General features: G+C 46.9%; 1 protein-coding gene across 9 annotated transcripts in view; it reads left to right on the top strand.

The window, feature by feature from the left end:
• The window catches only part of KIF21A (kinesin family member 21A), an 820176-nt gene that overhangs the window by 756032 nt on the left and 39524 nt on the right, over window positions 1–24620 (top strand). For all 9 annotated transcript variants that reach the window (XM_078679965.1, XM_078679910.1, XM_078679946.1 and 6 more), the window contains 2 exons: window positions 9461–9631; window positions 18278–18477. In XM_078679965.1, the coding sequence (XP_078536091.1) occupies window positions 9461–9631; window positions 18278–18477 (371 nt within the window). The remainder of the gene's footprint in view (window positions 1–9460; window positions 9632–18277; window positions 18478–24620) is intronic.

The raw sequence follows: 24620 nt of genomic DNA, 5'->3' as shown, positions 1-24620 counted from the left end.
GGATCCCCTCCGACACAAGAAAGACCGTCACCCACGCCCATGTGACCAGCAGACTGTACTACGGGAACGCACTCAACGCAGGAACAACAACCAAGCTCCTGAGACGGCTCCAACGCATCCAGAACGCCGCGGCACAGCTGATCCTCGATGTCCCAAGACGCAACCACATCACACCCCTCCTGAGAGACCTGCACTGGCTCCCCGTCAACAAGAGGATCACCTTCAAGCTCCTCATCCACCCACACAAGGCCCTCCACAACACCGGAGTCACATACCTCAACGACTGACTCAGCTTCTATACCCCCACCCGCAGCCTCCGCTCGGCCAGCCACGCCCTCGCCACAGCGCCTCCCGTCAGGAAAACCACCGCCGGAGGAAGATCCTTCTCCTACCTCGCCGCCAAGACCTGGAACTCTCTCCCCTCCTACCTACGCCAGACCCAGGACCTGCCGACCTTCAGGAGACTTCTCAAGACCTGGCTCTTCGATCAGTAGCAACCCCCCTCCCCCCCAGCGCCTTGAGACCCTCACGGGTATGTAGAGCGCTTTACAAATGTATTATTGTATTTACCATAGCATAATGTAGAGGGTTTTCAAGTTCAGGGAATCATTTGCGTGTACGTGAAGCCCCTTGGGCCAGGCAAACTTGGTTCTTATTTATTGCAAATTTTAGGTTGCTTTCTCAAAGACTGCTTTGAGCAAAAAGTCGGAATTTTCATTTTCTGAATAGGTCTTTGATTTCAGTGTTATTGTTAAGTGATCTTGAATCTTGTTGCTTCTCTCAATAGACATATATCAAACTCCGTAAGCTCTCTATACTTGCGTTGCTATAGTACAGTCCTACATTAAGAGGTCCTTTCCCTTTGACAAATTAAAAGTATGTATCTAAAATGTAACAATCATTTTAAACATAAGACTGTGGGTAGGAATGCATGCGCCCATTTATACGATCACTGTTTTTATGTATGCTTGTTTGTGGTCTCCATAACCTGCGGGGGTATCAACAACCATAATCAAAATTATGTAATTCAATAAATTCTGCTCCCATCATGAAAATGGCATACTTTGATTTTAAGTACTTGGGCCACCATTTGAAACTAATATACACTCATTTTCACTTGGGATATGTCCACAAGAAGTTCACATGGCAATTTCTAAGCTTTCCGAAATAGGACAAATTTATAACATGTGTTCTTCATACTTCTAGCTTTCTTTGCCTAATGAGTTGTCAATTTTTTATGCAGACTAACTGAACCTGCAAATATGCACATTTCTGAAAGGCATAATATTAAATTCTAGACTTTTTAGGAGATTGACAAAATTAAAAATATGTATCTAAAATGTAACAATAATTTTAAACATAAGACCGTGGGTAGGAATGCATGCGCCCATTTATACGATAACTGTTTTTATGTATGCTTGTTTGTGGTCTCCATAACCTGCGGGGGTATCAACAACCATAATCAAAATTATGTACTTCAATAAATTCTGCTCCCATCATGAAAATGGCATACTTTGATTTTACGTACTTGGGCCACCATTTGAAACTAATATACACTCATTTTCACTTGGGATATGTCCACAAGAAGTTCACATGGCAATTTCTAAGCTTTCCGAAATAGGACAAGTTTATAACATGTGTTCTTCATACTTCTAGCTTTCTTTGCCTAATGAGTTGTCAATTTTTTATGCAGACTAACTGAACCTGCAAAGCTGCACATTTCTGAAAGGCAAAATATTAAATTCTAGACTTTTTAAGAGATTGCTCAAAGTGTCCATGCATGTTTCTTAAAAATGAAAGATAATTCAAATGAAACTGAAAATAATGTTGAATAATCTCTCCACTTATAGCTACGTGCCTTCAATGAAGATCATCCAAAACAATAAAACCCTATGTTCCTCTTTCATATTCAGTTAGGAAAACACCACGTACTTTCTGAGAACAGTTGTCAAACAGATTGCATACCCATGCATGGCACCCACTAATCTATCAATTTTATAAAGTAAACACGTCATTATGGATGATTATATACAATACTATGCAATGGCCAGTGTAGTTTGGCAGACATATTGTTTTGTAATACATGCCCAGAGTATTACTCTCTACCGTTCTAATTTATGTAATAACATTGACACCTATTTTACTTTTTCACTCTCTTTCTGTTAAAATCTGTCCTCCGCGTGAGCAAATCTATCTGTCTGAAAGGTAACCTTGAATGTGCTACATGAGGGGCCAATTTCATCATTCACAACAGTTATCCTACCTATAATGACCTCACAGGTTTCTTTAAAGCGTGTGAAAGAGACACAAACAACAATACAAATTATTTTTGGTGTCACATTGCCCACTTGGTAGAAAGCTGCCCCAACTGCAGACAAGTTGTTAGAAATATACCTGGCCAGCAGAGGCGTTAGAACTACCAAAGATACTTATGGTTGACATCATGATATCACAAAAGGCTAATAAGGGAACCTAAAGAGGCGAGCCAAAGATTTTTTTAAATCATTCTTTCCTTATCTTTTGGTAACAAAGTTGGTGGTTAAAGGCTCACATTTATTACGGGTATCCACTGCAAAAGTAATCACCAGTCGTTAATTAATAAATAGCAGGGTGGCAAAATGTCAAAGAAATCTAATCACTGTTATTGAGATACATTTAAGTGTTAAGAGTTTAGTGTTACCTCTTCAGAAAATGTCAGTGGAATTAATTATTGCAATCAGTAGATTTTAAAACTTGACAGTGTGGCTACATAGATCTTTGATTTGAGTAGTTTTTACCTTTCAGTAGTGTGCATGTTTCCCTTTTTGAGAGTTGGGAATACCATTTCTATTCTGGGTGGTAGATGTTTCTGTTTTAACCAAGATCTCAGTAACCTGGGCTAAAACACTCCGAGCTAACGAACTTTGCACCAAAGTGGGGGGGAAGGAGATAAAAGGGAAGACCTAACACAGCACAAAAGACACTTTTATAAAATAAGCACATGTATGGATGCCAACTGGCTACACAGATTACAAGTAAGAGATCGTGGCGCAGCGGCCAGAGCTGCCGACTTGGGACCTGAGGATCTGGTTTCACGTTTCATCGTCTGCTCAACATCCCATATTTTGGCAAATCACTTAAACTCCCCCGTTCCCATCAACAGCGCCTCGATATCCTCACAGGTGAAAAGCTGCGCTATATAAATATTAAATTTTTTTTAAATTGAGGTAGAAATGATAACATTGGGGAGGAGCCTAGCTCGCGGCCGTAATGGTCGCCCTTTAGCTCGGCTCCCGCAGCCCTCCATCCTGACTGCCTATCCTGTCTTTTATCCTGTCCCGGGACGGCGCATTTCTGGGGAATTGGAAACATAACGGCTTGTTTGTCCTTACCATCTGACCCCGGGGTCTCGGCGTGCAGTGGCTCCGGAGTTGTGGCCTCTGGGAGATCGGGGCCTCTGCGAGACTTGGACCGGGACCTGGCCGGTGGGATCCGACGGCTCTCGGCCCCGGCCGAGAGCGAGAACCAGTGTTGGGAGCCGATGTGCGAAGATCCCGGCGATCCTGACCCGGTCCTGCCCTGGTGGCCGCGTGGCCGACGTGGGTGAGAAGCCCCGGGACCTGATTCTGAGAGGGGGTCTCCCCCCGCCGCTGATTTTTCCGGCGGCCCTGGTCTTCGGGGCCCGGACTCCGCTTGTTTGGGGCACCGGTGCTGGTGCTGGCGGAGACCCATTTTGGGTGGACATCCTTTTGGCATCGAGGCCGCCCTTGCTGGGACCCCCGGCGCTTGTAAAGTCCTACATTTGAGAACTGTTATTTCCGGGGGTCCTCGTGGGCGGCGATTGGGCTGATTCACGAAATGGCGGCCGGCCCTCTGGAACGAGAGTCACCCTGTGGCGGCGGGCCCGAGTTGCCTGATTGTGTGGGGATCGGATCTGGTGGGCGTGAGCCGACAGTCAGAGATATCCTGGAAGCCCTGAGATCCCTGCACGCTTCCCTGGCCCTGGGCGTCTCGGTGGGTCCGCCACGATCCGCCGCCATTTTGGGCGGCCGTTTCTTCTTGTCGCCCTCTTGTTTCGATGACTTCATTGCCTCACCCCCCTCGATTGACCTGAGTGTCTCCACCACTGATCGAGGATCGTGTAGTGTGCTGGTGACTTTGGGGCGCCCTGCCTTTCGGGGTTCGGACCCCGGGGACTCGGATGCTGTACTGCGACCCTGTTCGACATTGTTGCCTGAAACTATGGGTGGACTTCCTCCTGTCCCTGCTTCGATGACTTTGCCTGTGTCTATAATTGGGACCACCTCGCCCGCTCCAGTGGCGCATCTGGACTCCTGTTTTTCATGGCTCGTGCTTCGATTGTTGATGCATCGGTATTTTCAGTTTGGACTACTGCTCACTTGTGGATCTATCTACACCCCACGTAGCTATGCTAGTCACCATTCCACTCGATTATATGCTGATTTCGTATTTAGTATGTGGTTGTACATTGCCATGTGGTGGGTGGGGTTTGTCGCTCGGAAGGGTTGGGGGTGAAATGTACGACTTCGGCTTGATTCCCGGTATGCGATTTCGTTGCATAATTGTTTCTGATCGTAGGAGGGTGGGAGGTCCCCTTCTCCTAATATTTTGTGGCGCGTGATGGGATGTCGTCCTGGTCTGTTTTTGATTGTACTTGTCGGGTTGGGCGGAGGGCTGCGGCCTACCGTTTGTATTATAGTTATTCTGCTCCTCCCTCCTGTTTTCTTTTCTCCGCTTTTGTGGCCTTTTTGTCTCGTTTTTCTTTCTTTCTTCTCGCTATATTTCGGGTTCTGGTTTAGGGCGACAGGCACGCTGTTTGAAGGGTAGGCCATAGCCTTCTACAGGGGTGCAGGGTGGGACGGGTGGGTTGGGTTCTGTTTTTTGTTTGTCTTCTGGTTCTATGGCCCTTTTGTATCTCTTTTTCGTGAGGCTGCGTCTGTCCCGACCTCCTATGGTGTGTTTCGGGTGGGGGTATGGCATCGTTACTTCTCCTGCTATATTTCGGCTGTCTTTCTTCCCGATCGCCATGCCCCACTTGGGCCGCTAATCCTTTTGTCTCCTGTCCTCCCGCCACGGGGGGTCGTGTTGGCGTGTCTTTTACCTTTCTTTTTTCCTATTTCCTGATTTCCTTTTTATTGTTCTGTTTTTCTTCCCTCCATTTTCCTTTCCCTTCCTCTTCCCCCCTCCCTACCTAGTCCCCCCCCCTTTTTTACTTCCTGCGTCCCAGAGGGTACTATGACGGGTGGGTTTTAATGCATTGTCTTCCGATCCCTCTGTTCTGGCTTGGTAGTGTCTCGGGTGGCGTGCGGGTTACGATGATAATGCTCAGGGGCTGACTGTATCTCACATATCCTGATTTCTTGACTGCATTGTGTTGTCCCCCTGATATTCTGCCCCATGCCCCCTTCTTAATGTTGAGGTTGGTTACGGGATGTTGGATGCCTCCGTATTGCAAGTGCGCCTGTCATGCGTCCTCTCCCCTTATTGTAAAATTAAGCCTTATTTACTCCTGTGTTTTAGCCCTTTAGTTTCTGTATCTCTTCTCCCCTATTGTGATTGTGCTGCCTCTGCTTTGTATTGATTGCTTATGTAATATTTGCCTGGTGACTCCTGACTGTTTTGTACACTGCGGCCGGCCGGCTTGGTTGTGGGCCTCGATTTGTCTTCTTTTGATGTCAATAAAGGTTTTCAAAAAAAAAAAAAAAAAGAAATAACATTATTGAAATGTCAAGAATTACTAGTAGTATGCCAGTGCAGGAATTACTCTTGGACGGGGCACCATCATACAAACAGCGCCGCAACATGTAGAGCATTACCACCATTATGTAATTGTAAGCAGTATACAACAATGCACACAAACATGCCTTGGATGTCACCATACCTTAGCCTGCATTATGTTTGTGCTTGGCACCATTATGCTATGGGTTTCCACTTTGTAGTAAGTAGCTCCTATGGCTCTTACCAAACACAGTTCAACTCCACATGCATTCAAAGCATGATGTGTAGCTGATTAAAAAAAACACACCAAGCACAAGCCACCATTACATTCACTTTCTGTAACAAACATATTCTTTCACATTGCCCATCCTTACTAAACACTAAGAAAAGCTTGGACTTGTCGCTTCTTCCAGCACATAGCTCTGGTTTATTATCCCTTTTAAAAATGCCTATATTCTGAGGGATAGGATGCAATGACGAAAGGTGAGCGGCAGCTAATATTCAGTATGCTTCTGGTGGCGAAACAGCTTATTACATAGAAATGTAAGTCACCCATAATCCCCACAATTTATGAATGGGGTGGAAAGTTATGGCCATTGTTAGCAATAGAAAAGTTAACGTGGGGACTCCATGATATGGCGTACAAATTTGATGATCAGTGGCAACCCCTGGTCGACTATCTTAAAACAGCTGCTTCAGTTTTGGAATGCCCAAGATTGATACGCTGCCTCAGAATTATGGTTGAAGAGGGTCGGGTTCCACATCAATCTTCTGGAGCTCTGGGCAATTCGTTTTGCACTGAAAGAATTCCTTCCTTCTGTCAGAGGAAGAGTAGTGCCAGTGTTGATGGACAACACCACTGCCACGTGATACTGCAACAAACAGGGCGGCGTGGGGTCGTGGTCCCTATGTCGACTTGGGGCTATAGAGGCTTGCTTAGGCTAGCTTTTTGTCTTTCTTATGGCCTTGAGATAGTGTGGTGAGATGACGCACGTTTCAATTGTGAGAACAGTGTGTGAGGAACCACTAGAGTTTATGATGGATTTCATGGGTGGGGCTTGACAGACAAGGAGGGATGGGTGGGTGGTGGGGGAGGGGAATTTTGGTTTTCATTATGAAAATGTGAAATGTCCGGTTTCAAAGGTCTGCTCGCTTATTTGTCTGGACACTGTTGTACTACGCACTGGACTAGGTTGTGCTGATAATGCTTTGTGACCTTTCAATAAAATATTGTTGATTAAAAAAGCCTAGAAATCCCTGCCAAAGCCCCACCAAAAGGCAGTAACACACTAGCACAACACAATATCACCACACAAAAAAACTGCAACACTAAAGGCAATACAAAGCACACAAAACAAATTAACATAAAATTGCATAGCCTTATTGCTTTAATATTTTGATGTCTTGTATGTTGTGGTGTGTGGTGCGGTTCTTGTGTTGAATTGTTTTGCTGTGGTATTTTTGTAGTAGTGTGTTGTTTTGTTGATATGTTGAGTTTCTATTGTTTTACTGTTAGTGTATTATTTGAATTTATTGTTCATGCTCATGGGTTTTCTAATTTAGTATTATTGCTACTATAATGTGGTGTTCTGTATGTATTGTGTTGTTGTTTCTTGTAATGTTTGTTGTCATGGTGTGCTCTACTTTTATTGTGGTTGTGTTTTGGTGATGTTACTTTGTTACTGGTGTTGTATTGTGTGCAGTTGTGTTGTGTAGTTGCCTTGTGTTTTGTGTGTTATGTTGTCAGGTTTGTGGTGTTATTGTGTGCTTGCCGTGTGTTATTGTGTTCTATGTTTTTAGTATTGCATTTCAGTCTTGTTATGAAGTGCTGCTGTTTTTATGGGGTTTTTTGTGTGTTTTTCGCTTGCAGTGTTATGCTGTTCTGTTTTGTGATTGTACTGCAGTCTGTTATGGTATAGTAATATGTGTTTAATACAGTGTGAGGAATATGGTGTGGTGTTATGTGTGTTAGAGCTATTGTAGAGGTAATTGTTGGTTTAACTTGGAAATGTAATGGTAAAATGTGGTAGTGCAATTGTATTGGATGCATTGTTTGGGTCTAAGTTAATAATGTGGTGTGGTTATGTTCTAGTACCTTGGTGGTGGTGGTATTGCAGTAATGCAAAATAATAGCGTAGTGCCAAGGCTTGGCATTGTGGTGATTGTGGGTGATACTATGGTTCTGTTGGATGGTAGCCCACTGTTGGGATCACAGTGCAGTGATGCAATATGGTGGGGCTATGAGATTAATTTTTGGGGGAGTGGTAATTAGGTGCTGTAGGTTGGTGGTGTTGGGTGCCCAGGAGTGTTGTTTTGTTGGGATGTTATATAGTGAAAAGTGGTTGTAAGGACATCATGTAGTGTGGTTGTATGCAGTGTCACATCATTGGTGTGAGGTTGTAGTCTGTGCTGTTGGAGTAGAATGGTGAGGGGTGAATGTATATTCCTTTGATGTTGGTACTGTATTTTTCCGCTGTGATAGTCTGAGGATGGTGGGTGGTAGTGAGAAACCTTTAGGTTTGTGGCAGCGCCAGGTTGTGGGGGGTAGGGCTCTGAGGTATTGAAGATGGTAGAGTAATGCTGTGGCGGTACGAGAGAGGACTGTGCAGTAGTAGTAATGAGGTGGTAGTATGGCATTGATGGGCGAATTCTATGGTATTATGGAGAAGGCGGTGTGGTTTAATTAGGTGGTAGGGTGGTACTGAGCTGAACGTGCTATGGTGGGAATGGTATTCCTGTGCTGTGCACCGATAGCAAATGGAATTCTGCTCGGCAGCCATAAGGTCACTCCACTGGCTCCCGGTTCAGCAACAAGATGAATTCAAGATCCTATGTACAGTACACAAGGCTCTTTATGGAGGAGGGCCAGGTGAGATCCAGAGGCTGTTCTCGTGGTACTCTCCCTCCAGAACCCTCAGATCCTCTAGTTCGGGCCTTGTGAACACAGCAAAAATACCAAGAGCTAGGTGGGGCAGCCGGTGCTTATCGTACTGTGCGGCAAAACTCTGGAATCGAATTCCAGTCAGCTTGCGACATCAGCCCAATCGGTTGCTTTTCAGAAAAGCGCTGAAAACCTGGCTGTTTTCTGGGAAACTAAGACTCAGAGGCCACAGCATAGCTTTTCCCTGCTTACACACTCAACGCCAAGACGCTTCGGCAGTCGAGCGCTTTACAATATACTATCCAATCCGTTACAAAATACTGTCCTATCCTAATTGATAATTGTGACAAAGGTGTAATGATTCATTGTAGGTTTACATTTTTAACTAGTCTAGTCCTGTGCCTCATGAATTGCATTGATATCACTCCAGGAGGAATGATATACCTAACAGCCAAGGGAATGCGGCGAGAGAAGTACTACTGAGACCTAATTTTAGAAGATGATTACAATAGCAGTAGCTATTCCTAAAAAGGGGGGTAACTTGGTTTTGCATTTTGGGTGTATTAGTACTTGAGTTATTTGTACGTCCTTAGGAAAGGACAGTCCAGCCCATGGACAATGCGCAGGAGCTACTGGCTGCTCCAGAAACCAGAGAAAAAACCTTTCAAACAAGGTCAGAAATACCCTCTAGTTAGGATATTCCCTGTTTATTAGTGGCCTTTGAAGATTGTGACATTCAACTCTCATTAAGCCTTGTGAATATTAACTACCAAGTCATGGCGGCCCCTTTAAGTTTGCTTCTGTGTTGCTTTAAGATCAAATGTAAAAATCATGATGGATATTTTGCGATTGTTCTTTCAGATGTTCGATGTCACAGAGGGAGCACTTGGCTCTGTAAGTCCCACTCACTGTTTTGAACCCCCACATTATGATGGAATTGAGGCACTTTCTATCATAGGGGACAACCTTTTCAGTGGCTCCCGAGACAATGGAATCAAAAAGTGGGATCTTGCTCGAAAGGACCTTGTCCAGGTATGTGATTAACTGTGGTTGTTTATTAAAGTTTATATACGAGTCATGTCTAATATAAGTTTTGCAAGCCAAGACTCAAACATTGGTTCACACTTTGTGGTAAATTTAGAAATGCTTCGACAAAGCAGTCCAAATTGAAAAGATACATTTTTTTAGAGTGCCAAATGCTAAGTCTTATAATTGAAAAAAGACTATGTCTAGAATTTAGACATCTAAATGCTCGCCTGCTGTACCGTCAAGAACAATTTATGTAACTGTCTGTAAGAAATAAGTTTAATATTCTTTTCCAGAATAGGTATTTTTCCTTGCTTGAATAATTCCCTGTTATCAGGCTTGGAATTCATGTTATTTAATGATAGCAGGTATGAGTATTAACATGCCCTTAAGATTTTTTTTTTTATTTAGTAGCATGATCCGAAAGAAACAGTTAGTTATAGATTCCTTACCTTAGAATTACCCCAGGCGTCAGACTGGATCCGGAAAGTTTTTCGTCAGCAGTACCCCTGCGCGTCGAAAGGTGGCACAGTCGGCTCAGCGTTCATTGTCGTGGTCACCGGTATGAAGTTGCGGCAGCTACAAAGACGACGCCCTCGCGCCCTGACGATCGTTCTTTATTTTTCTGCGCCACCAAGTGCAGATCCGGAGAGAGCGATACCTCCAGTGACTTTTTGAAAGACTTTTTCTCGACTTTTGTCGACTTCATTTTTCTTTAGTCCGTCAACTCCTTGTGCACAAGGGATGCCCAGCTTCAAGGCCTGCGGTTCCTGTAACCGACTGATGTTGGTGACGGATCTGCAACCCGTGTGCCTCTACTACCTGGAGCGCGACCATGACCTCAAGTCGTGCTCCGACTGTCGAACCATGGCCCGAAGTCTTTGCGGGAGTGGTCCCGAAAGGTCCTTGAGGTCTGGCAGTTGGATCCGAGTAACTCGAGGTCCCACTCATGGGGGAGGTCGAGGGACTGATCGCAGAGCCATCATCACTCCTCTTCTAAGTCTTTGCACTCAGGTCAGGTAAGACGAAGCATAAGAAGAAGTCGAAGAAGCATCATCGCTCTTCCACTTTCCCTCGGCCATAGCGACGAAGGGTGCGGGTGGTGCCCCTGATGCGGCTCCGCATGCGGAGCCTATAGAGTCGACTCCGGCCTTCCCAGGACCGGGAGTGACCCCTGCTCAGCTTCATCAGTACTACGAAGCGATGCATGCCATCTTTGGGCAGCCCGACTCTGCCGGCGCGCCTTCGGGCCCCTCAGACTCAGCTAGGGGCCCTAGGCCTTCAACGCCTGCGGCTTCGACCTCGGCACCGCAGGGCCTCCTTGGACCCTGACCCCGATGTGGACACATAGCCGGATCGGCGTCGATGGATGCTTTTGTGCCTGTGTTCCACCCTGGCTCTTTTCAGAGTGATTGGCAGCCAGAGGAGGGTGAGGATGATTGGGAGGGGTCTGGAGACCCTTTGACCGACCAGTTGGAATATGATCCAGACAGGAGAGAGGAACTGGGGAATGCAAGGTGGCTAGATACCTCCCCAGACCTTGACATGTTGTCTCCTCTTACGGTGGCTACGGAGGAGGGAGCGGTGTTGCATATGGCGACCGAGGCTCTCCACCTCGAGCTACCTGCGGTGTCAGCCAGGACTAACCTCCTGACAGAGGTGCTTCGGCCGGCAGCGAGCTCTTCGGAGCCCCTGCTGCTTTTCAATGAAGCCCTGTTTGACATCCTTTTGGGCACCTGGTCCAGGCCCAACGCAGAGGCTCCTGTGGATAGGATGGTTGCCTGACGCCACCGCCCGGCCGTCCCCATTTTCCTCTCCCAACACCCCACCCCTGAGAGCTTGGTGGTCCAAGCCTCAACATCCAAAGGCGCATTCCCTAACCCTCCACCTGATAGAGAATCCAAAAAGCTGGACCAACTTGGGAAGAAGATGTTTTCTTCCTCCAGCTTGGGACTGCTGTCAGTAAACACTGCATGTCTGTTGGGCCGTTATTTCCACTCTGTGCGGGATACGGTGGAGCAAGTGCTGCCTCAGTATCCGAAGGAGGCCCTGACCACGCTCTCCCGAGCAGTTGCCGAGGGGAGAGAGGCAGCAAAGTTTACCATCCGCTGTGGACTGGACATCGCCGACTCGCTGGGTAGGACTATTTCAACGTTGGTAGCCTTCTGACGCTACGGCTGGCTGAGGTCGACTGATGGACATGCCCTTTGATGGCCGACGCCAGTTCGGTGACAAGACAGACAGTGCGCTAGAGTGCTTCAAGGACTCTCGGCTACGGCCAAGTCCTGGGCCTCTCCACCACACGCCCTGCACTCACTGTCTGCTTTTCACCCCTTTCGTGGCTACAGAAGGGGTGCCCCGCCATGTTCCTTCCAGGGCCACAGGCCAGCGCAAACTGTTCAGCCCCAGCGTGGCCGAGTACGTGGGAACCACCGCCATGTTTCTGGGGGCAGCGGGTGGGCAGGTCCACCACAGCCCCCTAGCAGCTGTCTCCAAACCCTCCTAGTCCAACCTTTCAGGCCCATCACATGCCAGTGGGTGGCCGGATTCGCCATCTCCCCCACTGGCGTACCATCACGTCGGACAGGTGGGTTTTGCACATAGTCCAAAGGGGCTACTCCCTCCCCTTCGAGACTACCCTCCCCCCAGCCATGCCACCTCAGTACCATCGCTTGTCAACCGCTTCCTTGAAATATTGACCCTAGCTCAGGTTCTCTCTGCCCTAGACCCTGGAGACTGGATGGTAGCGTTGGACTTGCAGGGCGCTTATTTTCACATCCCCATCCTGCCGGCCCACTGGCGTTACCTAAAGTTCATTGGTAGGCCACGAGCATTTTCAGTTTACTGTGCTCCCCTTTGGCCTTACCAGCACCCCTCAGGTGTTCACGAAAGTGATGGTGGTGGTCGCAGCTCATCTGCGCAGATCAGGGGTTCCAGTCTTCTCCTTTCTCGACAACTGGTTGTTGAAGGTGGGCTCACCCCAGTCAGTCGCCTCCCACCTCCAGACTATGGCCAACCTCCTGCATTCGCTGGGGTTCTCTATCAACGTTCCAAAGTCACACTTGTCTACCTCTTAGAAGCTCCTTCTCATCGGAGCGGTTCTGGATACGACACACTTTCGGGTCTATCCCCCCGAACAGCGAGTCTGGGATATTCGAACTATGATTCTGATCTCTCAGCCTCTATTCCTGGTTTCGTTCAGGATGATCCTCCGGCTACTGGGCTGGATGGCCTCCTGCATCTTGCTGGTGGATCATGCCAGAGAGCATATGCGGGCTCTGCAGCGGGACCTGAAGTTCCAGTGGGCACAGCATCAGGGGAACTTGTCCGATTGCGTCCAGATCTCGGAGGGCACTGCACGCCAACTGCAGTGGTGGCTCACGAACCAGGACTAGGTCGACAGCAGATCCCAGATTCCTCTCCCTTCCTCAACCAGAATTCCCAGTGGTGACCCATGCATCACTTATGGGATGGAGCGGCCACATGGGGGAGGCGGAGATCAGAGGCCTCTGGTCTCCAGCGGAGTCCGGGGTCCACATCAATCTTCTGGAACTTCGGGTGATTAGTCTTGCACTAAAAGCATTCCTTCCCTCTGTCCGGCGAAGAGTAGTGCAGGTGTTCACAGACAACACCACCGCCATGTGGTACTGCAACAAACAGGGCGGGTGGGGTTGTGTACCCTATGTCAAGAGGCCCTCCGCCTCGGGGCATGGCTGGACCATCAGGGCATATCCCTGGTGGTTCAACACCTGGCGGGTTCCCTGAACGCCAGGGCGGACAAACTCAGCCGCAGGCGCATAATGGATCATGAATGGCGTCTCCCTCGGAGGTGTTGCAAGGACTCTTTCAATGGTGGGGAGAACCTTGGTTAGATCCATTTGCCACCGAAGAGAACGCCCAATGTCAGAAATTCTGTGCATTGGAATTTCCAAGGCGGCACTCGCTAGGCTTCACTTTTCGTCGTGAGTGGAGTTACGGTTTTCTATACACCTTTCCGCCTAATGTTGAAGAAGATCAAGCGCGACCGGGCCCAAGTCATTCATGTGGCTCCGGATTGGGCACAAAGGGTTTGGTACTCCAAGCTGCTCAACATGGCCATCGATCCTCCGATCCGACTGCCTCTTCGGCAGGATCTTCTGTCACAGCAGCAGAGGACGGTTCTCCACCCGAGCCTGTTCAGCCTCCACCTCCTTGCGTGGAGATCGAGCAGCGGCTGCGGACATCATTTGACCTGCCTCTGGAAGTCTGCGATGTTATCTTGGCAGCCAGGCATCCTTCCACTAAGACGTATACTCCTGCTGATGGAACAAATTTGTGGCATTGTGCACAACAAAGGCTGTGAATCCCCTTTCCGCCCCTCTTTCGGAGGTTCTCTTGTTCCTCTTTTCTTTGGCCCAACAGGGCCCTGGGCTGGGCACTCTTAAGGGCTATCTCTCGGCCATTTCAGCCTTCCTTGGGCTTCTTGATCAGCCTTCTCTTTTGAAGTCCCCTGTTGTAAATAGATTTCTTAAGGGCATTAATCCTCTTTTTCCTCCTGTACCCTTCGTAATGCTTCAGTGGGACTTGAACTTGGTTCTTACCTATCTTATGTGCCCTCCCTGTGAGCCACTACATAACTGTCCTCTCTATATTTTCACTCTGAAAACTGCCTTTCTGGTGGCCATCACCTCTGCCCACAGTGTGAGTGAGCTAAAAGCTCTTTCTTTCATGCCTCCCTTTCTGGCTGTCCATCCGGACAAAGTCGTCCTTCGTACTAGACCTTCCTTTCTTCCCAAGGTGGTTACTTTTTTCCACATTGGACAAACCATCACTTTGCCCACCTTCTTTCTGCCTCCGCATCCTTCGAAGGAGGAAGAGAGGCTCCACCGTCTGGATCCAAAACGTGCACTTTACTTCTACTTGCATCGCACCAAACAATTCCGGGTGGACGACCAGCTGTTTGTTGGGTGCGTAAGCGCTAAGAAAGGTCGGGCCATGCACAAACGGACCATCTCCAGGTGGGTTGTTCTGTTCACCAAAGACTGCTATTCTTTGGCAAAGAAGGAGCCTCCAGTTGGTCGGCGCGCCCATTCCTCCAGGGCGACGGTAGCTACAACTGCTTTGGGACGAGGAGTCTCTCTAAATTACATCTGTCAGGCAGCTACGTGGGCATCACTGCACACGTTCACCAAATACTACTGCTTGGACAGTCAAGTCTGGAGAGACAGCTTCTTTGGCCGTTCTGTTCTCCAGGACTTTCTGGTTCGCAGACGCACCTCTGGGCTTGGTATTGCTGAGGTATCAATTTTAAGGTAAGGAATCTATAACTAACTGTTTCTTTCAGATGAACAAGTTACTTACCTTCTGTAACGATATATCTGTAAGACACATAGGTTAGTTACAGATTCCTTACCGCCCCACCCATCCTTTTCATTCTGCAAACTGATTTCTAGGGTTAAGGACTTCCTTTTAGGGCTCTAGTTTTGTGCACCCAATGGTCAGTGTCTTGCATGGCTCTGCGTTTCTGGCGTGGAAAGTAGTGGTTTGAACTGACGTCAGCGCTGGAGGGCGGCGTGTATGTAGCTGCCGCAACGTCATCCCGGTGACCATGACGCCACCGATGAACAAGGAGCCTCCCGACACCACCTTTTGACGCGCAGGGGTACTGCTGATGAAAACTTTCCGGATCCAGTCTGACCCCTGGGGGTAATTCTAAGGTAAGGAATCTATAACTTACCTATGTTTCTTACAGATATATCGTTATTGAAGGTAAGTAACTTGTTCTTCACTTCATTAGAAACTCCAAAGAGGTGTCCAAACCTCAACCTAACTATGCAGTTTCTTAATTCAGATAAGAGTTTTCTTTTTCCCAAGTGACTTCTGATGTCTAGGTCCAATTTAAACAATGATAAGCTAGTGGAGATGTTTCTAGGTCTTCTAGGTAAGGGATACCTCGATTTCAGTCATGGCTAATCCCCAAGGTAAGGAGAAAAGCAACCCTGTTTCACCTACAGCTTATCTTCGTCGTGAACTGTCAGAACTTGTGGAAAAGGGAACTGATTGCTTGCTTGACACACATGATACTGTGTAGACAGAAGCAGTTCAAGACTTATAATTATTCAAAGAACTTTATGCAATCCGGGTTTGCCACAGCTTCTGCTGTGGGAAGATTTATGGCTACTTGTACATAGACATATAAATTACAAACAATTACTTGAAAAACAACATGAAGCTATGTTTTTTTCTGTCCTTCAGGATTTTATTGTAATTTTTTTTTTGGGGAGTTTTATATAGCACAAACTCGACCCAAAGGTATCAGAGCGCTTTACATGAGCACCAGTTGCATTACAGATGGACACATTCATTTTGTTAGGCATCGGCAGAGGAAGTGATTTGCCCAGAATCACAGGATGTTGAGCGTCCCTGCTGAGACTTGAACCTGGTTCCCCAGCTTTGAGGTAGACTGCTGTAGCCGTTAGACCACATTGACAGGTCTTTGAAAGGATCTTCCTTTGTCAAAATAAAGCTTCACTTTTGCTCCTTCTCAGCATTAAATGTCTGTAAGGAACTTTGAAAGCTAACAGTATAGATCCATTCCTCTATTGCCTCAATAGTGTCACAATTCATTCCGTCCTCCGCTGCAGTGCAACGACATGCTGAAGCATCATGGAGTTTTGTTATGGGTTAACACTCTACCCGTGCCTCACTTCTAGGTCGCCATCAGCAATTACGCTGTTTCACCCTAAACCACGTATTCTGCAAAGAGTGGAGCATGTGACTGACATCATGAATGATGATGGATTTAAGTCTGTAACTCACTGTATGATAGCCACCAGTGTAGTAATTTATTACGCTCAATTTCTGAGATGGCCTCTGCTTTGATTTTATTCAAATGCAGTTCCATGATGGTGGCTTCCCGGAGGACAATGCAATACATCTTCTCAATTTTCTTTCCCATTCACCACATTAGAGAGACTTCAGTCACTCGCTTAGGGGCTCCTGGCAGTTAGCCTGCTGTGACTTGGCTTGTCCATCTATTTTCCTTCTTTTATGTAAAAGCTTGCTTGGTGTTCGAATATATCCTGCTCCCGGTAGGACTATAACCCAATGCACGCTTCAATAGGTATTTTAGGCTACTGTGAGACCTATTGTGGGGTTCCTTATACCAACATACGTTTCTAAATCAAATCTCATTCTCCCATTTAATGGCTTCAAAATATCTCTGATCGTATCTACCTCCAAAGCGGCTTCCATAATCCAGTTGACTGACATCAGTCGTTCTTACACCCAATCCTCTTGGAGGTCTTTGGATATGGGGCCAAACTTGCATCTTCATTAGTGTGTCAAAACTATCCAGTCTGCCAAGCAGGGCTGATGGTTTTTCAGACCAAAATTGCGTAATACAAAATTGACAATCATTGACTGAAGCAGACTTACTACTCTAGCCAAATTAATAGGGACTATAAATGTCCAAAGATATAGGCTACTTACAACTTAGCTGTGTTCTTGTTGAATAGATTGAATAATCCTTTCTCAACATGCAAATCGTTTGGTATATTATTCCCCATCAGACTTTTGTTAAAAGATGGAAAGAGCTACCATATATACAGGGATTACTGAAAGACCTAAAACCATATTTAACTTGGGAGAGCAAATTTTGGAAGTATTGATACTAATCACCGAAATGGTTTCTGATCCTGCAAATCATGCAGATGTGGCAAGCTTTGCCAGGGATCCAGGATACAAACATAATTTTGTTTTCTTCTTCGATATTAGATCATGGACCTTGTCCAAAAGGTCCGTTTAGAACCCCATTCAGTATTATGTAGTTTTCTTACTAGGAAGACCATAACGTTGGTGTTTTTCTTTTTTCATTTTCCAAAGTGTACATGTCAAGAACCACTTCCACTATTGTGTGTATTTCATAGAATACCTCACAGAATACCATACGTAACAGGTTGTGGTTTTCATGGATGTGTTGAAAACCACTTTGAGGGGGTGTTGGATCAATGGAAGGACTAGACAGATGGCTTCTGAATACTGCCTCCTATAGATTGCCCAATTAGTGAAGCAAGGTTGTAGGATGTGATCTTTGACGAAATGAGAAAGAGAAAAAATAGATGTTAAATGTTTTTTTTTGTGTAAGCGCAGAATAGAGGAAGCCCTCATGATGACACATTTCCTAATAAGAAAAACTGAGCAAAGCAGCCTGTTGGCTGCCAACCAGATGGTAGTCTGAAGTGGGCAAAAAATAAGTTACTGTTAATGGTTATGTAGTGCATGCATGCAGCAATATCAGTCTAAATTTGTTTATTAAACTGTATAAAACAAAGTGGTACTGCAATCCACTATGTGACGATGAGTTCCCATAACTTTTGTAATGAAAATGATACAAAGGATATAACAGTTGTCATATAGCCCTTATTTCTATGCCACTCATTTTAGGTGCTAGACGTCAGCTATATACTGAAGCTTGGGCTTAAAGAATTATAGGAAAACATTAATTATTTTCTCCATTGAGAATATATTAGAATACCGCAAGGGAAATTGTGATAACGTTAAAGATCTCATGAAAACTTAACTTTAGCTGTGTTAGCCAGTGCACTATGTGCAAAGGATTTATTTGTATGTATTTATTCACCAACTAACCAATCTTTAATGTCTTGATTTCAGCAAGTTCCTAATGCACATAAAGATTGGGTATGTGCGCTTGCAAAAGTACCGCACAGTCAAGTTCTTCTGAGTGGTTGTAGAGGAGGCATTTTAAAACTTTGGAATGTGGACTCCTTCTTGCCTATAGGAGAATTAAAGGCTCATGATAGTCCCATAAATGCTATCTGCACAAACTCTGATCAAATCTTCACAGCATCTGAGTAAGTATATGTGTTCCGATATGATTTTTCAAACTCTAAAATATGCTTTTTGGTTTGACTATTTCCAAAAGTCATGTGAACTTTTTTCCTTTTCACTTAATTGTTTTCCTTTTTTGTTTTATTAATGTTCCACACAATCCACAAAAACGTAATTTACTCAAGCATCTGAGGTTAAGACCTAAAGAAACCCAACAACTCTTTCCCCCATATTCACTGCTTCCCCCAATACAGTTGATAGTAGTAATTTACGTTCTAAAGTAGTCTACATTGTGAAGCTACTCTTAGTCAATCTACAACCAATTCTTAAGTCTAAATAGTCAATACAGCTGAGGAAAAAAATTGGAATTGCCTTGCACTATTATTTCATCTTAGTTATTCCCTCTTAGTCACCCACTACCATTCCATGTTATGACTTAATCACCAGAATGCCCTTTCCTGGATGCCACCCATGCCAGAGTCATGTCAGCTATTCCTCCGAGTTGTAACTTAATGTTTGCAATATATCTCCAGCCTATAGACCTTCCGCAATCCCTGGAGCCGCAGGGCCTTGCTGGGACTTTCGAGGAACGCCTCACCTTTATAATGCAATTTGAATGTTGTCAGGAATCAGATCCTGCTCATTGGGAGCTTTGAGGCCACAAATTGTTCCCCGTTTTACTTTTTTTCTAGGGTAGTTTGTTTAAGGGCGGCATATGCTTCCAGGGAAGAAGTGATGGGGAAAAGAGAGGAGGGGGGAGGGAATCAGTGGACCCTAACGGCTTGGATTGTTGTTCTAACCATGTTATTCCTTTTCAGGTTGTCAGCTGCAAACACAATCAAATTGTTTATATTGGTCTCCACACTGTGCTTCCTTTAATTCCACTAACTATTCATGGTTTCTGGCAGGGTCCACTCACATCTCGAATAATCTGCCATGGGTCCCCCTAAACTAACTGATCTCTCCTGGAACATCAATGGCATCCTAAACCAAATCAAACACTCCAAAGTACTACGGTACGCTTTGAGTATGACAGGGTTTTCACTCCGGGTTTATGCAAGGCTCCAGAGGTTTAGCCATACTGCTGCATAAATCATTTTCGCTAACAGTTGTTAGACATCATGTAGATTCTCAGGGGAGCTATGTGGGAGTTGAGTGCCGCTTGGAAGCCAGGCACTACAATTTCGTGTCCTGCTAAGTCCCCCCCACTGCTTTCTCTTGACCCTTCCATCAGGGGTTTACTGTGGTTGGTGGGGACTTTAAAGTAGTTCCTGACCCCTAACTTGACGCCTCAATGAACCCCTATCCTGGCTGACTCACTTGCTCGATTTGCTTGGCTTCCTGGGCTGACTTTGTCCGTCTCTGTGATGTCTGGCACTCCTGGCATCTCGATATTCGAGCCTACGTGCATCACTCAGTGGCTGATGATGCAGAGTTGCGCACTGATTTGTTATGGTTACCAGCAGCGGACCTTCTTGCTGTTCAGTCAATACGCATCTTACCGCACAGCATCTCTGATCATGTCCCACTCTTTTTGGAATGAGGGACTCAACCCAGCATTTTTCGCCCAGCTTGGAGAGTCCGTGCCTGGCACTCAAAGACTCCTGCATGTGTCGCCTTTGTGGAAGAAGAATTACAAATATTTTTTAGAATTAATGTGAGCTCAGTGTCATCGTTGGTTAGTGCATGTCCTGCTTGAGGGTTCATCTCAAGGGCAATATACGCCGCTGTGAGGCCTGGAGGGTCAGATATATACTGCACTTTGAGGCTGACCTATGTGGTTGTGACACAGATGAAACTTGTAGACTCCTGGCTGTAGCCCATACTGAATTGCAAGCTATTTCCCTTGAGGAAGCAAAACAATGCTGGAGGGCCTCCACACAAAGCGTGTATGAGTTGCGATAAGTCAGGCACATTGTTATATTGGTTGGCGACCCGTGGCATATCTGTTAGGGTGGTGCCGGCGGTCCGAGACTCATCCGGGCTCATTAGGGAAGTACTATCTGATATCGCTCTTACCTTTGCTGATTTTTACCAAACTTTGTACTCTCGGCACCCCCTGCCTTTACCGTAAGTAACAAATCCCATTTTAGATAGCATCCTGCTGCCGTCCATACTGGACTCCATAACACAAGACTCGGATTGGGCCCGCACGGTTGAGGAAATAGACTCTGCTGTGTCAGCACTGCAGTCAGGGAAGATGGCAGTGGCCGGACAGCTACCCTATTGAATATTATAGATAATTCCAAAATATCCTGACCCTCCGCCTATTAAATTTCTACATAACCGCAATATAGCAGGGCCTCTTCCCCTCGGAGATGGACTGTGCCGCTATAGTGCTCCTTCCTAAGGAAGGTCTTCCTAGAGACCAATGCTTGACTTCCCTTTTAAATGCAGACATTAAGATCTATGTGAAGGCCTTGATGATGCACTTGGCTCATGCTCAACCCTATATTATTCATCCAGATCAGTGTGGATTTATACGGAGCCGAAGCACACACCACTGCATTCGGAGGGTACACTCTGCCTTATCCTGGATACAGGACCTAGATGGAACGCTGGCCCTCTTGATTGTAGATTTCACCAAGGCCTTTGATACAGTCTCTTGGGACTTCTTGGACAGGGTCCTGTTGTGGGCGGGGTTGGGAGATGCGTTCCGTTGAATGGTCTGCCTCCTTTACTGCAGGTCCGGATGAACAGTGTTCTATCTCTGCCCTATTCCATCCGAAGGGGTACGCACCAGGGCTGTAGGCATTTCCCCATTGGTATTCGCTCTCTGTTGGAAGTGGGGTCCTTATCGCTTACCACCCCCACCAAGTGCTGGAGGCGGGAGTCCCCGACCCCTCGCTTCAACGTTAGGCTAAGTAAGGACACTGTCTGAGATAGCCCTGCTCACCCCCTTAGTAGCTTGGCACGAGCAGCCAGGCTTATCTCCAAGGCACGAGTGTACAGTATGTGCAACCACGCTCACAATAACCCAATGATGTCAGAGCAAATAGACTCCATACAAGTTTTTATAAAATTAGTATAAACTTTATATAAGAAGTTATACGATATGACCACACAATACAAAATCAACATACAAGAATGGGTAGTATTCTTTCCGGTGGGTTGGTAGGTTCTAATCCCAACCACCGCTTCTAACCAACAGTTAAGTTCACTTCTAACCGTTTCCAAAAGGTTAGGCCACTCGTATTGCTAGAATCACACATGTTGCAAAAGAAAAGAAATACTGCAATGCGTAAGGATATTCTCTTGTACTGTGCAATAGAGAAACAATGCTATACATAGTTCACAGTCATGTACTTTGCAATAGAAGGAATAATGCAATGCATATCACTATCAGCACGCCCTGTACCAGGAAGAAACAAAGCAATGAGTCACGCTACAATCCTGTACTGCGCAATGCGCCACGTTATAATCAGATATGGTGTAATGAAGAATTAATGCAATGCGCCACGCTACAGTCAGGTAATCTGCAAGGGAAAAATAACGCAGTGCATAGTTCACCAAGCATGTAGTTTGTCAGGCACAAATGAGGTCCGGCATCATATGACAGTTCGATAGTTCTTTAGCAGCAATAATGCAAAGTGTAATACGACAGTTTAGGTGCTCCGTTAACAGTGCCCCGCTATGGATCAAAGATGACACAAAAGTACTGTTTCCCACTCTGGCCCCAGTACTGCCCCTCCTTGGGTCAGCACGGGCCGGGATCTGAGCTGAAGCAACAGACTCGCACAGCTGACAGAAGCGAGAGGCCAAGAGTGTCCCCCTCCGGGCCCGCACCCCACCCCAGGTGGTGTTCCACGTTACCTGGGGGGGGGCACGATCCCACTCTCCTCTCTGACGTCAGCGACTTGGGTCTTGATCCAGAACTCCGCCACGGGGTGCGGCGAGCTCGGGCCTGCGTCTCAGTACCTCCTGGGCTGCCGGTCCGGGCCACTGCTGATCTGCTCCGAAGGCCGAAGGACTTGGCCCTCCTTCCGGCGGTCTCAGGGTACACCGAGACCCGCCCTCAGCACTGCAGAGACTTTACTTCAATTCGGTGCACACCCTACGCAGGCACTCCTCACCAGCGCCTCAGGTTGCACCTCGACACTCACACTGCGCGTCCGAGACTCGTCTCTTCTCCGGTGCTCACAATGGCCCGTCGCGCGTCACCAGCACCTCTGCTTGCACCTCGACATGCACCCTGCGTGTCCGAGCCTCTCCTCTTGTCCCAGTACACACGATGTCCAGGCGCTCTTCACCATCCCACTGGCTGCACCACGACAGGCACTCTGTGCGTCTGAGACTCACTTTTTCTCCCGGTGCACACGATGACCAGGCGCTCCTCACCATTGCCCTGGCCTGCACCATGACACGCACTCAGCGCGTTCGAGTCTCGCTTCATCTCCCCATGCACACCACGACCAGTCGCTCCTCACCAACGCCTCAGCCTGCACCACGACACGCAGTCTGCGCCTCTGAGACTCAGCTTACTCCTGCGTGTCCACGATCACAAGGCACAACTTCTGAGGGTCTCAAGCTGCAAAAGCATGTGCACACCGCGTTGCTTGGGACTTCTCCGGAAACGTTTATGATCCTGTATTTCCAAACGGGGAGCCAGCTCACCTCGGGCCCTTGGGGTTACAAGACACAGCACAAAGCACAGTCTTCTTCAAGCAGGGGGACCCAGCGCCTCCAAGCACAGTTCCAACAGCCTCTCCCTTAGTTAGACCAGCAAACTGCAGACCAGCCCCAGATCATAGGATTGGTCTGTACAAGGCAGTCTCTTCAGTTGCTCCTCTTTAGCAGAGGTTCCTCTTGACCACAGAATGGGTCCAAGCCTTTTCAGTCTCAATCCATTTCTGTTGCATTCCAACGTTCAGGGGTTTCAGCTCACAAAGTTATACCCCTTAATGTCTTTGAAGTTTTTTTGTGCTCAGGGGTCCCTGCCCCCTCCCTAAATCAGTTCTGGGTGTCGACCTCCCAGTGTCACCTCTCTCCCTTTGATACTGGGGTGTGGATTCTTAATCACTCAGCAGGAGATGGGTCAATTGGCTTATAGCACCAGCCCAGGCCTTTTCACCTCCCGGGCTTCTCCTCCCCCCTACTCTCCAGATGCAGGGCAGCCTGGTGCCATCTGAACCCCTCCCTGGGTCAAGACCTCTCCCAGCTTCCCTCATCTTTCAGATCCAGACAGACAATCCACATTTCAGCCGAGACGCACCGAAATGCTTAGAGCACAAAACTCAGCCACTTCCTAAAAGAGTGGTTTCTGAACACGCAGTGACAAAACCACCTTCACAGAAAGATGTGTTATGACACTGTGAGTTCATACATACTAAACTTCACCTCTCCATTATAAACTGACAGGAAACTAGGCTAACAAACACAACACCCAGCCTCCCTCATTCTACCTTTATGGGTTGGATGGCCTTTCAGCCAGTGAAAAACGAAATGGAGTGTTTTTCACTGTCAGGACATAACACACCTTACACGCCTTTGGCCTACACTGCACCCTGCCCAGGGATCACCGGGACCTACCACAGGGGTGCCCCATGTGTATTTAAAAGGGAAAGTCAGGCCTGACAAGTGGTTGCACTTGTCAGGACAACATGCTAACTTAGCATTCTGCGCGCAGACCCTACACTGCAGGCTTGAGTTCTCTTCTCTGCGCGCCTTTGCATTACTAGCCCTGGCACACACAGTGCACATCACTAGGGACTTTACTAGTATGGCAAACATACCTATCATGGCCAACCAATGACCATTACATTTTACATAGGGAACACTTGTACTTGGTCACTGATCAGCAGAGGCAAAGTACCCACAGCATCTAGATTGCAACTCTGTTAGGAAAATGGTCTAGGGGGAAAGCAAAAAGTTTAGGGAACTTTAGCCAAAAAGGCCAAGTCCTACAGTCTCGCAATAGAACCTCTGGTGTGTCTTGTACTCTGTGATGCCCAGATATGGGGCTGGTGGTGGGGGGACGGTTTTGAAGACCAAATTGCACTATATGCAGACAACATTCTTCTGTTTCTGAAAGTTCCCCGCCTCTATATGGTGTATAGCATCAGGTCTTTGGATTAATGAAGGCAAATCCAGTCTGGTGGAAGTAAAGGGAGATGCGATGTGGCAGCTTTAGTGCTCGAATATTCACATTCAGCGCAATTCTTTTAAA

The sequence above is a fragment of the Lissotriton helveticus genome, chromosome 1_1 (genome assembly GCF_964261635.1).
Source record: "Lissotriton helveticus chromosome 1_1, aLisHel1.1, whole genome shotgun sequence".
Classification (NCBI taxonomy): Eukaryota; Metazoa; Chordata; class Amphibia; order Caudata; family Salamandridae; genus Lissotriton; species Lissotriton helveticus.
This window is presented reverse-complemented; position numbering and strand designations above follow the sequence as displayed.